Here is a 16,832-nt window from a genome sequence, read left to right on the forward strand (position 1 = left end):
TGTCTTGGTGTCTAAAAGTGCCGGCCTTGAGTGTGCCCCAGTGGGGCAGAGAGTTCCAAAGATTCACTCAGCTCCTTCTCGCCATGTTCCCAATTGTCAAATGGAGGACAATCCGTTGAATGTGGAGCTGGGGGAAGGGGAAAGGTGAACCCAAACTTTGTTCTGGGTGGGTGGGTGTTGTGAAACAGATTCAAGGTCTCAGAGGCAGGGACTCTGAACACAGTCTTGGAGATAAATGATTTATTTACAAAAGACAAACGCAGGGAAAGGGTAACGGGAGCAACAAACACACGCGCACAGTTTATAGCAAGCATGGGAAAATCACAACGGGTAGAATACACACACACCACAAACTAGGTACAGACAATCAAGGAAAAACAATACGATACCCGCCACCCCTTGACTCAGTGCAGGCATGGCTCTATGCTACTGGGGTTACTAACTAGAACGCTCCCAATCCTATTAACAGTGCACACCCTACCAATGATTTCTCCTGCTCCGTTGCTCCGTTTGGGATGAAGCAGGGTGAATCCCTCGGAGCAGTCAAGAGAGCTGAGCACATGTGGCACTCTTTATAGTGCTGGAGGGCTGGGGGGTCCAGCCCAGGTAATTTACAGAGGCCAATGGTCAGGTGTGCACTGATGGGTGGGGCGGGGGCCAAACCTTGATTGGCAGTGCTGTCACGTGACAGCCACGACCCTCCACAATACAGTGGGGGTGGGAGGGGAAGTGTGGTGGGTATAGTTGATGGCCCTGTCAGCTACAGAAGGAGGGAAGCCACAATCACCTGGACACCCTTGGCCCCACCTTATCACAAACATTCCCTCCTCCATCTGCATCACCTCCCCTTTGTACAACTTAAAACATACTTGTTCCCTTTCTTCTGGTTCTGTTGAAAGGTGATAGACCTGAAACATTAACTCTCATTCTTTCTGCCTGAGCAGCATCTTCTATCATAGTAAATCACCTACAACTTGACTCTCCCTCCCAACATTTCTCTGCCTGTATCCGACCTAACCTGAACCAGGGTGATCCCGGAGATTTTCCAGCTTTAGAGCTCCAGTGTCGAAATGCAGTCAGAGAAGCAGTAACAAGGACACCTCAGGAAGTTTGGGATTCAGTAACAAGGACTCCTCAGGAAGCTTGGGATTCATTAACAAGGACTGCTCAGGAAGTTTGGGATTCAGTAACAAGGACTCCTCAGGAAGTTTGGGATTCAGTAACAAGGATTCCTCAGGAAGTTTGGGATTTATTAACAAGGACTCCTCAGGAAGTTTGGGATTCCACATTCGTCCAACTGGCCTTCTGAACTGAATTTGATAGTCGCTCTGTCTCACTTTGCAGAGTTGGGCACCGCTGCTTTATCTGATTGCTGTCATTACTTTTGAAACACTTGCCAACTTTATGCTTTCTGTACCTGAAAATAACCCCCAATGTAAAAGTAAAACGGTCACTGTAATCATTTCATCATCAGTTTTTGTCTGTTTCAGGAACAATCACCAATGTACGCCCACGGCGATATATACCAGTTCTGATCTACATCCGAACTGCTCTCTATCTACCCGAACTGATCTGGGCTATCTTGGGTGTTGTCTTGGTCAATGATGAAACAATGGGTTGCCCTGCCACCTTGGTTAATACAATTTCTATAGCTGTCATTGCAAGGTAAGAATGTGTTTAAACTCCAGTTACAACATTTAGCAAGTTGTTCAGCAATGGTTTAACTTCCCTCCTTCACAGAAGCCAGTCTTGATTCACTTCACGCGATATCAAGAAATGGCTGAGCACTGGATATACCAACAGCAGTTGGTCTCGACAGTAACATTGTACTGAAAGCCTGTGCTCCAGAACTAGCAAGTCAAGTCAAGCTTATTGTCATCTGCACAAGTCCATGTGTGCACCGGTGCGATGAGAAACTTACTTGCAGCAGCATCGCAGGCACACAGCATCAGATGAGCAGCATTCACAAGAAAAACATAAATTAAACATAAATTATACACAATCTTTACAAGAAAGAACACAATTAGAACAAAAAAGTCAATTTTAGTGCAAAGTGATCAAAGTGTTGCTATACCGAGGTAGTGATTAGGGTTGTGCAGGTTGGTTCAAGAACTGAATGTTTGAAGGGAAGTAGCTGTTCTTGAACTCAGTGGTGTGGGGTCTTAAGGCTTCTGTACCTCCTGCCCGATGGTAGCTGTGAGAAGATGGCATTGCCCGGATGGTGGGGATCTTGATGCCTTCTCGAGGCAGTGCCTCCTGTAGGTACTACCAGTGGTGGGGAAGGATGTGCCTGTGATGTATCGGGCTGAGTCTCTGAGTCATTACTCTCTGCGTTCCTGTACGTTCGGATTGCCGTACCAGAAAAATGATGGAACCAGTCAGGATACTTTCAACAGTACGTGTGTAGAAAATTGTTAGTGTTCGGTGACAAGCTGAACCTCCTAAACCTGCTAAGGAAGTAAAGACACTGGTGTGTCTTCCTTATGATTGTGTCTACGTGCTGGGCCCAGGACAGTTGACGTAAGCTAGCTGTCCTCTAGCCAAGCTATCCCTGTACAATCATAACACTGATGTCCACCTGACTGTGGAAACTTGCCTAAGTATATTTCATTTACAAAAAGCAGGGCAAATCCAGTCCAGCTAATTACCATCCAAATCTTGCTCTCAGTCATCAGGAAAGTGGGGGAAGGTGTGATCAATGGTGCTGTCGAGAGGCACTTATTCACCTATAGCCTCACTGGTGCCCAGTTTGGGTTTCACCAAGACCACTGGGCTCCAGACCACATTACAGCTTTGGACTGGGAGATGAATCCTAGGGAGGTGAGAGTAACTGCCCTTGTCATCAAGGCAGCATTTGATTTGGAGATAAGACTTCTTTATCAGTCACATGTATATCAAAGCACACAGTGAAATGCATCTTTTGTGTAGAATGTTCTGGGGGGCAGCCCGCAAGTGTCACCACGCTTCCGGCGCCAACATAGCACGCCCACAACTTCCTAACCCGTATGTCTTTGGAATGTGGGAGCATCCGGAGGAAACCCACACAGACACGGGGAGAACATACAAACTCCTTACAGACAGCAGTCAGAATTGAACCCAGGTACTGACGCTGTAATAGAGTTACCCTAACAGCTACACTACTGTGACATCAAGGTGCCCCTGATAACACTGAAGTCAGTGGACATCAAGGGGAGTACCTTCCAGTGGTTAAAGCCATACCTTGCACAAATGAAGATAGCTGTAGTTGTCCCTCACCCCAGCCTCTGGACATCACTGCAGAAGTTCCTCTGAGCAGTGTCGTAGTTCCAACCATCTTCAGCTGTCTCGTCAATGACCTTCCTTTCATCGTACGGTCACTGACAACTGCACGATGTTTATTTCCATTTGCAACTCCTCAGCAGCCCCGTCTGCATGCAACAAGACCTAGACAACATTAAAGCATGGGCTGGTAAGTGGCAAATCACAACGTTACCAGGTGAATTGGTTTATTATTGACATATGTACCAAGGTACAGTGAAAATCTTGTCTTGCATACCATCCAGACAGATCATTTCATCACATCAGTGCACTGAGGCAGTACAAGGGAAAACAATAACAGAATGCAGAATAAAGTGTTAAAGTGCAGTGCAGGCAGACAATAAGGTGCAAGGCCATAACGAGGTAGATTGTGAGGTCAGGAGTCCAGAGTCCATCTTATACTAAGGGACGGTTCAATAGTCTTCTAACAGCGGGATAGAAGCTGTCCTTGAGCCTGGTGGCACGTGCTTTCAGGCTTTTGTCTCTTCTGCCCGATGGGAAGGTGAGGGGGAGAGGAGGGAATGTCTGGGGTGGGTGGGGTCCTTGATTATGTGGGCAGCGGGAAGTGTAGACAGAGTCCATGGAGGGGAGGCTGGTGTCCGTGATGTGCTGGGCTGTGTCCACAACTCTCTGCAGTTTCTTGCAGTCCTGGGCTGAGCTGTTGCCGTACCAAGCCGTGATACATCTGGATAGGATGCTTTCTGTGGTGCATGGATAAAAATTGGTGAGGGTCGAAGGGGACATGCCAGTCACTAATAAGAGTCAAACTACTTGCCTTCCTTCACACTCAGTGACATTATCATTGTCAGGTTATGCACCAAGAACCACCTGGGGCTCACCACTGACCGGAAGGTCAACCGGACCAGCCACATAAATACTGTGGCTGCAAGAGTAGGTCCAAGGCTGCATATCCTGCCGTGAGTGCCTCACCTCCCGACTCTCCAAAGCCTTCCCACCATCTACCAGCCACAAGTTGGGAGTGTTGACAGAGCACCCTCCATGCCCGGATGAGTTCAGCTCCAACAGTTCTCAAGGAGCTCGACACCTGTGTGATTGGCACCCATCAACCACCCAAAACGTTCATTCGCTCCACCTCTGGCACAGTGGCTACAGTGTGTACCATCTGCAAAATGCACTGCAGCTACACCTGTTCGGAGTGGAAATAAACCGTGGGTCTGACTTGGGGAGCAGGTGGGGGCGTGGTGCACTGCTGAACATACACTAAAGCAATGGTTTTAAGATGATGATGATATCTTTATTGGTTGCATGTACACCGAAACACACAGTGAAATGCATCTTTTGCGTAGAGTGTTCTGGGGGCAGCCTGTAAGTGTCACCACGCTTCCGGCGCCAACATAGCATGCCCACAACTTCCTAACCCGTACGTCTTTGGAATGTGGGAGGAAACCGGAGCACCCGGAGGAAACCCACACAGAACGTACAAACTCCTTACAGACAGCGGCTGGAAGAGGTCCAGTTGAGTTTAAGAAAAGTTATTTTTGAGGAAAATACATTTTTTTGCTAATCCAAATATCCCTTTTGCAGCTGGATTTTCCTATTATTCACAGTGATTGCAGTCCTCATTGTCTTCGACCCTCTGGGCAGACCCAAGCGGTTGGGTTTGGCGGCGAACAATGAGCATAACCTGGAGAGCAGTGAGTCGTGGCAGCTGCTGTACACAGCCCGGTCCATGGCAGCTCGGGTGTGGGAGTACAGGTTTAAATTGCTGTGCTGCTGCATTGCGAGGGACGCAGATATCCAAGCTGCCTTCACACACATCGGGGAACTCTTCAGCAGCTTTTTCATGGTGAGTTCCCAAACACTGCATTTCTCTGGGCAACGTTTTAAGAACAGCTTGTAAAATCCCTCTTTGCGTTTAACGTGGCAAATCATTTCACTGAACCGTAAAGTGGAAAATAAAAGTTTAAAGAACGGGCAACCTGATTACTAGTTGGTATTGGTATTGGTTTATTATTGTCACTTGTACCAAGGTACGGTGAAAAACTTGTCTTACAAACCGATCGTACAGGTCAATTCATTACACAGTGCAGTTACATTGAGTTAGTACAGAGTACATTGAGGTAGTACAGGTAAAAACAATAACAGTACAGAGTAAAGTGTCACAGCTACAGAGAAAGTGCAGTGCAATAAGGTGCAAGGTCACAACAAGGTAGATCGTGAGGTCATAGTCCATCTCATCGTATAAGGGAACCATTCAATAGTTTTATCACAGTGGGGTAGAAGTGGTCCTTGAACCTGTTGGTACGTGCCCTCAGGCTCCTGTATCTCCTACCCGATGGAAGAGGAGAGAAGAAGGAATGACCCAGCTGGATGGGGTCTTTGATTATGCTGGCTGCTTCACCAAGACAACGAGAGGTATAGACAGAGTCCAAGGAGGGGAGGCTGGTGCCCATGATGCGCTGGGCTGTGTCCACAACTTTCTGCAGTTTCTTGCGGTCCTGGCAGAGCAGTTGCTGTACCAAGCCGTGATACATCCAGATAGGATGCTTTCTATGGTACATCTGTAAAAGTCTGTGAGAGTCAAAGGGGACAAACCAAATTTCTTTAGCTTCCTGAGGAAGTAGAGGCGCTGGTGAGCTTTCTTGGCCGTGGCATCTACGTGATTTGACCAGGACAGGCTGTTGGTGATGTTCACTCCCAGGAACTTGAAGCTCTCAACCCTCGACCTCAGCACCGTTGATGGAGACGGGTGCATGTACGCCGCCCCCTTTCCTGAAGTCTTGTGAGCAGTTCGGTTTGCTGAACACTTTGGTTTGCTGACTGCTGTTTCATTGGTGGGTTTGATTCGGATTTTCCTCAGTCTAACACGGTGCAGTACGATTTGATTTTTGCCTCTTGTTCTGGTTTTCTTTGTGTCTGCTAAATACTTTATCAGATTTTTAAAAAAAACTCTGCATGCTGTTCTTTACTAACTGGATTAGCCCCTCAGCCTTTGATTGTAACAGAACAGTAGCAAGAGCTCAGTTAAAACACATCGATGTCCATGTGAGTGACATTTCAGGAGCAAGCTGGGAAAGAAGTCACAATACACTGACCAGCATTCTGTGGGACTGACTTGCTGGACCCGATGGCACACTTTCCGTCTGCTAGACTTGTATATTCATGTTGTTTCTTATTGTGGGCCTCCTCGCCCCTCTCCCATCCATCGTCCAGGAGCGTCACTCCTTGGGTCACAGGCCACAGTCTGAAGAGCCAGCAATCCAGAAAGGCCCAAGGTTCTGCAGTGTCTAGGGGACCTGTGGGTAGAACGAGTCTCGTATTTATTAATTGTGCTCCAGAGGCTGAAAGTCAATAAGGAAACCAATGTTCTTTTTGCATCAAGGAGAGCTTGGGATGTATTCTGACAACTGCTCCCCGGGATTTTTGGAGTTTAGACGGGATATTATTTGTTTATTGGGTGTGGCAATCTAATTGCACATCTCAGAGGGCATTAGGTCAAGTGCAGTGGATGGGTCTGCAGTCGTGTGTTGGTCAGACTGGGTACAGGAGCAGATTCGAAAGGCAAAAGAACTGCAGGTGTCAGAGATCAGAACTAGAAATACTGGAAATACTCAGCCAGTCAGGCAGCACCTGCGGAGAGAGAAACGGATGAGGGTTTTGGGTTGATGAGCTTTCAGAATCAGATTATCACTGACTTAAATGATGTGACATTTGTTCTGCAGTAGCAGTACAGTGCAAAGATATAAAATTACTATAAATTACAAAAGTAAATAAATGGTGCAAAACAAAAAGAATAACGAGGTAGTATTCATGGACTGTTCGGAAATCTGATGGCGGAGGGGAAGAAGCTGTTTCTGAATCGTCGAGTGTGGGTCTTCAGGCTCCTGTACCTCCTCCCCGATGGTAGTAACGAGAAGAGGGCATGTCCCTTATGGTGAGGGTTCTTAGTGACGGATGTCGCCTTCTTGAGGCACCGCCCCTTGAAGATGTCCTCGATGGTGGGGAGGGTTGTGCCCGTGATGGAGCTGGCTGAGTCTACAACCCTCTGCAGCCTCTTGCGATCCTGCACATTGGAGCCTCCATACCAGGCAGTGATGCAACCAGTCAGAATGCTCCCCGCCGTACATCTGTCGAAATTTGCAAGAGTCTTTGGTGACAGACCAAATCTCCTCAAACTCCTATTTCAATTTTCATGACTATTTCCAGCATTTTCTATTTTTATTTAAATAAGCGAGTTAGATTACCTTCCCTGAAGGATATGAGGCCATGTCGTGGGTTGTGACGTGAATCCAGTTGTTTCACAGTCACCATTACTGGCACTAGATTTGATTTAAGTTCCTTAGCTGCAGTGTTGGGATTTAAACGTGTCTTTAGATCAACAGTCCATTATCCTAGGCGACTATATCTTTTATTATCTGTTATCTTCTGTTTTTTCTCCCCACCCATGGACAGGACACAGACCTGGTGCCCGGTGATATAGCTGCAGGGCTCTCCCTTCTGCATCTGGAGCAGGATAAGATAGAGCAGAGCAGGGACCCGGAGGATGTGGTTTGCACTGACCGACAGCCAGCATCTGCTGTAAGTTTGCAGTCAAAATCAGCTTGTGGATATAAAACCAGTGACGAAACTTGTACCACCTGCCTCTTCCCCCCGAGTGCTCCGGTTTCCTCCCACATCCGTGGGAGTCAGTTGGTTAATCGGCCGCTGTAACTTGCCCCGGGTGTGTAGGTGGGTGGCAGGACAGTGAAAGGCAGTTGGAGTTGAAGGGGACACAAGTGGGAAAATGGGATTAGTGTGAACAGGTGCTCGATGGTCAGGCTGGACAGGATGGGCTGAAGGGCCTGTTTCTGTGCTGTATGACTCAGCAGGTCAGGCAGCATCTGTGGACGAGAAACAGTTAATATTTTGGGTCACTAAAAGAACTGGTAACTGTGAGCACACCGTGGCAATGTTATCTGCGCCGTGCCAATCGCAGCCATTGAGTTCATCTTGCTACCCGTGCCACAGTGTGTTACCACAAACGCAGGCTAGCTGATCGTCCTGTCACTATTGGAGACCTGCCCTTCCTCAGCCCCTGCCCCTCGGGCAGCAGGATCCACCTCGGTGAAGTATCTGCAAGGGCTGCTGTGCACTGGTGGAGCTGGTCTACGGCTGTGGACTATTAGACGAGTTGACCTGTGAGTCTGAACAAAATAATCCAGACTTTATAAAAGTGAGATGCTCCCATTGAAGTATACAAAATCCTCACAGGGCATGATGGTAGATTCCCCCAGCTGGGGTGTCTGGAACTGGGGGTTGCAGATTCCAAGTAACAGGTCGACCATTCGGGGTAGAGATCAGAAGAAAATTCTTCAGCCTGAAGGTGGTGAATCTTTGGGAGTCTCGGGGGCTACGGAGGTTCAATCACTGAGTATATTTCAGCAGAGAATGATACATTTCTGGTTGTTGAGGGAATTGAGAGATACCGGGCTAGCAGAGGAAAGTGGCAGCAAGGTCAAAGATTGAGCCTGATCTTACTGAATGGCAGAACAGGCACGAGGGGCCGAATGGCCTACTCCCACTTCTTACATAGCTTTAAGTCGTGCGTGCCTTAGCATCAGTTCATTGTCCTCCCAGGCTGAGGAGCTGGATGTGGAACTGGAGAATGCTGCTCACTACATGCAGTTTGCCGCCGCTGTCTATGGATGGCCCCTCTACATCTTCAGTCACCCGCTGACCGGTGTTTGCAAGCTGAACCGTGACTGCTGGTGGTAAGTCCCTTTGACGTTATAGAGTAGTACAGCCTAGAATCCAAGGGGCATAGACAGGGTGAACGCACTCGGTCTTTTTCCCAGGGGAATCAAGAACTAGAGGGCACAGGTTTAAGGTGAGAGGGGAAAGAGATTTAATAGGAACTTGAGGGGCATCGTTCTTTACACAGGGGGTGGTCAGTTTGTGGAATGATCTGCCAGACAAAGTGGTTGAGGCAGATACAATAACTTTTAAAAGACAGTTGGACAAGTACATGGATAGGAAAGGTTTTGAAGGTTACGGGCCAAACACTGGGAAATGGGACTACCTTGGTCAGCATGGACGAATTGGGCTGAAGGGCCTGTTTCTGTGTTGCGTGACTCTATGACCATGTTCACGTCGACCATCTACGCTCATCCCATTTGCCAGCACTTGGTCCATTGCCTTCTCTGCCTTGGAGATCCAAGTGCTCGTCCAGATACTTCTTAACTGGCGTGAGAGTCTCTGCTTCCACTGCCCCTGCAGTCCCAGATTCCAGCCACCCTCTGGGTGAAAAAATTCTTCCTCTGATGCCATCTTTTCCCCATAACCTAAACCTATGTCCTTTAGTCTTTGGTCCATCTGCTATCGGGAAAAAAAATTCCTCCCGTCTGTCGGCCCTTATAACTTTGTTCCCTTCTATCGGGTTCTCTGTTGGCAGCCTCAGCTCTGAGGAAAACAAGCCCAGCCTTCCCAGTCTCGTAACTGAAACGCTCCATCCCCGGCAACAGCCTGGTGCTTCTCCTCTGTACCTCTCCAATATAATCAGCCCTATGGTGTTGTGACCGGAACTGCATGTATTACTCCAGCCGTGGCGCAACCAATGTGTTATAAAGTTGTACAATAATCTCCCTCCTCTTATATTCTGTGCCCCGACTAATGAAGGCAGGTATCTCATGTACCTTCTTCATCACCTTACCTACCTTGGTTGCCACCTTCAGGGATCCTTGGACTTGTTCACCAAAGTTTCTCTGTCCCTCAATACTCCCTAGGGCCCTACCATTCATTAATCCTCCCAAAGTACATCACCTCGCACCAGTGAGGATTAAATTCCATCTGTCATTGCTCTGCCAATCCTTACCAACTGATCAATAGTATCGTGTAGCCTAAAACCATTCTCCTTGACATTGACATCACCAATTTTCCTGCCATCTGCAAGTTTACTAACTGTACCTCCTACATTCATATCCAAATAATTCAGTATATAACAGCAGCAAGGATCCCAGCACTGATTGCTGTGGTACACCACTGACCACAAGCTCCCAATCACAAAAGCAACCCTACACCCTTGCCCTCTGTCTCCAATTACCAAGCCAATTTGGATCCAATTTCCAGACCCTTTCGCTTGGTCTTCCTTGGGCCTGTGCGGAGTACGGGAGAACTGATCGCGTGCAGTGTGGATGTTGTCCCTCCTGTTTCCAGACTGATGCCCCGAGGCCATTGCATCATCTACACGAGTTGGTTACTGAGCACCTAACATGTAATGCAGCCTGCCTCTGGTTAAAAAGCACCGTTGTTTCACCTGACTGAGTCTTTCACACAGTTGAACAGAAGCTGGTTATGGACTTGAAAGCGGCTTTTTATGTTGTGCTCTTTGTACCACTTCAAGAACATCTCTTGACCTTCCAGGTCAATGAAACACTCTTGTTGTGTGGTCATTGTAGTAATGAGACTACAGGTTGGCAAGCATCAACATCTTAAAAACAGTGAGATATTAACTCTGTTTCAGCTACATGGTTGAGGTATAAATATTGCCTAGGGCAGTGGGGAGAATTTCCCTGTGATGGTATATCCACCTGAGAGAGCAGATGAAGTTTTGATTTAATGTTTCATTAAAAAGACAGAAAAAATATAAAAGAAAAGGGATGGGCACTGAATGAGCAATCTGCATCTGCCTACAATGAAGAGAATATTGCTAAGTTTTACATAAGTACAGGGCTTTCTTAATTTTTTTTGAATTTCCTCTTGTGTCAGACACATTGCGCAATGTCCTGGGGTGTGGTGGTGGATTCAGTCAGACTTCTGAATTAAGCTATTGACACAGGCTGGATGTTGCAAAGCTCGGTTGCGACTCAGCAACTTGTCCACGTTGACATCCTGATTTCTAAATGGGCAGGTGGCCTTGAAAATCAACGTCGAGTTTATTGTCACATGCACAGGTGCAATGAAAAACTTACTTGCAGCAGCATCACAGGCACATAGAATCAGATAAGCAGCATTCACAATTAAAACATACATTAAACAAATTTTACAAGGAAGAACACAATTAGAACAAAAAAGAACAAAGTTCATTTTAGTGCAAAGTGGTCATAGTGTTGCTAAACTCTAGTGATTAGGGTTGTGCTGGCTGGTTCGAGAACTGAATGGCTGAAGGGAAGCAGCTGTTCCTGAACCTGGTGGTGTGGGACTTCAGGCTTCTGTACCTCCTGCCCGATGGGAGCTGTGAGAAGATGGCACGGCCTGGATGGTGGGGATCTTTGATGATGGATGTTGCCTTCTTGAGGCAGCACCTCCTGTAGATACTACCCCGTGAAAGGCAAGAGTTGCAAAGTAAAATCCTGCCAATTCCCAAATCCAGCCTCCCTGCTTCAGGAATTGTGTCCTGCACTGAGTTCACAGTTAATGTTAAAATTTGTTGGTCCTTTGAGCAATGACCAGAGAACATAAACTGAGCACATTAGTCAAACATGGCCATTGGTGGCCATTCACACGTCAAAACCAAAGGTGTCAGCAAAGGTAGATAAGGTGGTAAAGAAAACACAAGATGCCTGCCTTCATTAGCCGGGGCATCAAGTACGAGAGCAGGGAAGTTGTGGCACAACTTTATAACACACTGATTAGTCAGATTGGCATCATGGTCAGCACAGACGTGGTGGGCTGAAGGGCCTTTCTGTGCTGTACTGTAGGCCACAGCTGGAGTACTGTGTGCAGGTTATACCTGATGCTTGCCTTAACTCCACCTGTGGATTTGGTTCTGTGACCGTCAAGTCTTTACCAAGTAACAAAAAGTCTTTCCAACATCTTCGATATAAAATCCGGCCTTGCAGCTTTCTCTGTTTGGGATCGGGCACGGTGTTGGCGGGGTTGGTGCTGAGTTCCTCACTTCCCGCGCGGAGGAACTCTGCGCGTCCACCTGTTCGTTACCGGGTTGCCCCCAGGGGCCCTTTGAACATCCTGCCTCCGATCCGGTGTTCCATGTGGTGGTTATTTCCCTCTCCAGCTGCAGGAGCCAAGTTCTTGAGCATGACGTAGTCGGTGGGGACTGCCTGAACTGCCACTTCAGCTCCATGCTGCAGACCACGGGGCTGCAATACCGCGACTTCATCCACATCAGCTGGCACAATAAGGTAACGGCCTATCCCGCCAAACTGCCGCTCAGTTGGAAGGTCACGAGTTCTAGTCTCACTCTAGCGGCAAGTACTTAATCCAGGCTAACTCATCAGTGAGGGGGCAAGTCTCACTCTAGCGGCAAGTACTTAATCCAGGCTAACTCATCAGTGAGGGGGCACTGTACGATTGGAGGGTGGTCCCACAGCATGTTGTTGGAGGAGTGTTACTGCAAGGCCAGAACACTGCCAGTGGTACTGCTTATCAGACTTCAGCACTGTCCGTCTAAGAAGGCTTCAGGGCACTTTAGTAAGAATTCTCCCAGTACCTTGTGTTAAAGAGCGAATGTGTTTAGAACATGGAACACTACAACACAGTACAGGCCCTTCAGCCCATGATGTTGTGCCGACATTTTATTCTGCTCTAAGATCTACCTAACCCTTCCCTCCCACATAGCCCTCCATTTCTCTATCATTCATGTGTCTATCTAAGAGTCTCTTAAATGTCCATAATGTATCTACCCCCACAACCTCTGCCGGCCGTGCGTTCCATGCACCCACCACTCTCTGTGTAAAAAAAAAACTTACCCCTGACCTCCCCCTTATACCTTCCTCCAATCACCTTAAAAATTATGGCCCCTCACGTGAGCCATTTTCACCCTGGGGAAAACGTCTCTGGTTTGGTGTTCGCCTCATTGCTTTGTGCAAATAGATGTCAAATCTCTATACAGGCCACACCAGGTAACAAATGGGTTCTGATTTTACAGATGTCCATAAGTCGATTTTGTCTGTAAGTCGGAAAATACACAGAAATCACGGTCACCACACCTCCACAGTACTCTGATGAAGGGTATCGAAAGCACATAAGACTGATAAGAAAGAACAATTACTAAAAGTGGAGAGAGAGAGAGAGGAAACTAGTTCTGCCATTTGTAGGAACAAATGTTTGTGTAAACGTTGGACTTTTGAATTTAATTATATTATGGGAGCTTGTTTGTATGTAGAAGGGTGTCCTTTAGTCAGGTGTTTGTAACCTGTGTTAAAATAGTTGAACAGCACTTTTGAACCCTGCATCTAAGGAAAGATGTGGAGAGGGTCCAGAGGAGGTTCACAAGAATGATCCCAGGAACGAAAGGGTTAACGTACGAGGAGTATTTGATGTCTCTGTGCCTGTACTCGATGGCGTTCAGAAGGATGAGGGGGGATCTCATTGAAACCTCCCGGATACTGAAAAGCCTGGATAGAGCGGACGTGGAGAGGATGTTTCCATCAGTGGGAGAGTCCGGGATCTGAGGGCACAGCCTCAGAATAAAGGGATATCCCTTTAAAACTGAGATGAGGAGGAAGTTCTTCAGCCAGAGGGTGGTGAATCTGTGGAATCCGTCGCCACAGAGGGCGGTGGAGGCCAAGTCATTAAGACAGAGATTGATGGGTTCTTGATTGGTGAGGGGGTGAAGGGTCATGGGGAGAAGGTGGGAGAAGGGGGGTGAGGAAAACGAAATCAGCCATGTGAATGGCAGAGACTCAATGGGCCGAATGGCCTAATTCTGCTCCTATATCTTGTGGTCTTACTCACACAGAGGTGTGTAAGGATGTTGTAAAGTGCGAGTTAACCCTCGCTGGTGTACGAGCTGCTTTTGTTTCTTTGTAACACGGATTTGACTATTGCAAAGCTTGTCCTTCGCAGAGTCAGGTGCTGTTATTCCATTGGAGGTTTTTAGGAATAGAAGAATAAGCATTTGGGGAGGTTATCACTGGCGACTGCTCAGGGAATATTTGGCGTTTGGTATTGGTTTATTATTGTCACTTGTACCAAGGTACAGTGAAAAACTTTTCTTGCAAACCGATAGTACAGGTCAGTTCATTACACAGTGCAGTTACATTGAGTTAGTACAGAGTGCATTGATGTCGTACAGGTAAAAACAGTAACAGTACAGAGTAAAGTGTCACAGCTACAGAGAGTCAGGTCTGCTTCACAGTCGTTCCTGGAGGTCGGAAGACCGCCAGCCCTGTAAGAAGATTTAAAAGAACATTGTTAGTAATAGTAAGTGACCTAGAATTTAAGTTTAAAAGTGTGGAACGATTATAGTCAGGGTAATGAGCAGATCTGTAGAGAGCAGCTTGCAACGAGTCGCCACGCTCCGGCACCATCTTGCACTGATGGGCTTTAATTCTAAGTTTAAACTGCCACAAACTTGTAGCAGCTTTGGTGAGTGTAGACGAGTGCTGGGTCTTGCCCCATCACTGTCAGCCAGCCTGTGACAGAGGCAGGGGGTGTCTGCACATTGACAGCCTTTGGTGATTTCCACCTTGTAGGGTTATTTAACCATTGAGAGCACGCCCGCATGTAATCAGTATTCAGTACGAAAGGTGACATCAGGGGATTGGGAGCTGTCGGTTGTGAGAGGACAGTCGTAAATCTCCACATTTTATTTTCACCCCATGGTACAGATTTACGAAATTCCCTTTTTCGTGGCACTGGATCACAAGAAGGAGGCAGTGGTGGTGGCTGTGCGAGGAACCCTTTCACTGGAGGTGAGTTCCCTCTTGGTTTTTTAAGCTTCAGTTGTGCAGATTTTGAAGGCTGAATTGTATTGAGTGGAAGGTATCTGGAATCTGTTTATTTATCTATTTACGCACGAACGTGGTGCCTGACGTGAATTGGCTACTGTCCCATTGAAGTAATGCGGGCAGACTTGTCATCCTCCCAGTGGAGTGCGTTGTGTAGCCAGTAGCTGTCCACAGCTCCACAGCCCAGTGCAAGAGCAGAGCCTTGGAGTGTAGGCGGCTGCCTGCAGTGGCACTGCTACGCCTCCTGGCCCTGGACCACTGGCTCTTTGGCTTGCCCTGTGTTTTGGGTTTGAATTTGACTGGTGCCGGCTCTGCCCCTCCTCAGTCTCATGGCGAAGTCCACCTCTCCATTTACTCCACACCTGTTCTGTTCACTGAACCACATGTATGTCACAGCCCTCCCCGCCCTCGAGGGCATCTTCAAGAGGCGGCGCCTCAAGAAGGCGGCATCCGTCACCGAGGACCCTCGCCACCCGGGACGTGCCCTCTTCTCGTTACTACCATCGGGGAGGAGGTGCCTGAAGACCCACACTCAATGATTCAGGAACAGCTTCTCCCCCTCTGCCATCAGATTTCTGAATGGTCCATGAACCCATGAACACCACCCTGTTATTCCTTTTTTGTTTGGACTATTTGATTTTTGTAATTTATGGTAATTTGCACTGTATTGTTGCTGTAAGACAACAAATTTCACATCATCTAAGTCAGTGATAATAAATCTGATTCAGTTGAGCTCAGAACTCAGGACTCATGAGCTCCCCCTCGTGGCTCTCTGTCCCAGGGTCGATATGCACCTTAAACCCTGGTGGTTTAGATGAGTTTGCTTTGAAGTTAAATAAAACTTCTGGCCATGTTGCACACGGTTCCGTGAGTGCTGGTTATGCTGGCATTGGAGGATCTGTGTGACACTCGGTCACATTGAGCTGTGGGTCAGTGGCATCACTGTTGAATGAAAAAGCCATGCACAAAGGAGCTGGGGAACTCAGTGGGTCGGGCAGCATCTGTGGAGGGAAATGGACAGTGGATGTTTCTGGTCGAGACCCCTCGCCGGTCCAGATGAAGGGTCTCGACCTGAAACATCCACTGTCCATTTCCCTCTGTCGGATCTGGTTATTTTTGAATCCACAGGTTCTTTCAGGAGTCCAGGAACAACTCGGTGCTTCACAACGTTGTACTGGAAAAGTTTAAAACAAAGAAACAGTCACAGAGCGCACGGCACTAGCTTTGATGAGCCGAGACAAAGGGAACTAAAGATGAGCTCAGGCCAGGGAGGAGGAGAGCAAGAGAGAGATTAACAAAAAGCGACACCTTTTATACCTGAGATAAGAGGGCCTCCTTAGCTAACAATAGTCCAATCAGGAAACCTATTAGATACCTGTGGCCAAACCAACCAATGAAAAAAGCACATATTCACCTATGGATGAACCAATAAGCTAGTAAGCGGCCATTCCTCGTGCAGCCACTTGAGGTGTATTAAACACTTTACATGTTAAAAAAACTAATTAAAACAGTCGAATCCAACACCTCCAAAGATGCTGCCTGACTCGCCGAGTTCCTCCAGCAGTTTGTGTGCGTGTGTGTGCGTGTGTGTGTGTGTGCGCGTGCGTGTGTGTGGGTGCGTGTCTGTGTCTCCAGATTCCAACATCTGCAGTCCTCACTGTTGAATGGTGCTGCGATTTAAGGTGTTAATTCACCCTTACCTCATCAATTTGGCTACTCAGTTCACTACTCGGGGTGAGGGGAGACCTGATAGAAGTTTATAAAATTATGAGAAGCTTAAACAGGGTAGATCATCGGAGCCTTTTCCCTCAGGGCATAGGTTTAAGGTGAGAAGGTACAAATTTAAAGGAGGTTAATGAGGCAAGTTTATTTTTACATAGAGAGCAGTAGGTGCCTGGAACATGCTGC

The 16,832-nt window shown here is 47.5% G+C and overlaps 1 protein-coding gene across 1 annotated transcript in view; it reads left to right on the top strand.

Annotated features, from left to right (window-relative positions):
• Window positions 1-16,832, top strand: part of daglb (diacylglycerol lipase, beta) — a 46,230-nt gene that overhangs the window by 6,548 nt on the left and 22,850 nt on the right. The window contains exons 3-8 of the mRNA XM_052022517.1: window positions 1,491-1,665; window positions 4,843-5,104; window positions 7,711-7,836; window positions 8,875-9,008; window positions 12,248-12,374; window positions 14,805-14,888. Of these exons, the coding sequence (XP_051878477.1) occupies window positions 1,491-1,665; window positions 4,843-5,104; window positions 7,711-7,836; window positions 8,875-9,008; window positions 12,248-12,374; window positions 14,805-14,888 (908 nt within the window). The remainder of the gene's footprint in view (window positions 1-1,490; window positions 1,666-4,842; window positions 5,105-7,710; window positions 7,837-8,874; window positions 9,009-12,247; window positions 12,375-14,804; window positions 14,889-16,832) is intronic.

This window comes from Pristis pectinata, chromosome 8 (assembly GCF_009764475.1).
Source record: "Pristis pectinata isolate sPriPec2 chromosome 8, sPriPec2.1.pri, whole genome shotgun sequence".
NCBI lineage: Eukaryota > Metazoa > Chordata > Chondrichthyes > Rhinopristiformes > Pristidae > Pristis > Pristis pectinata.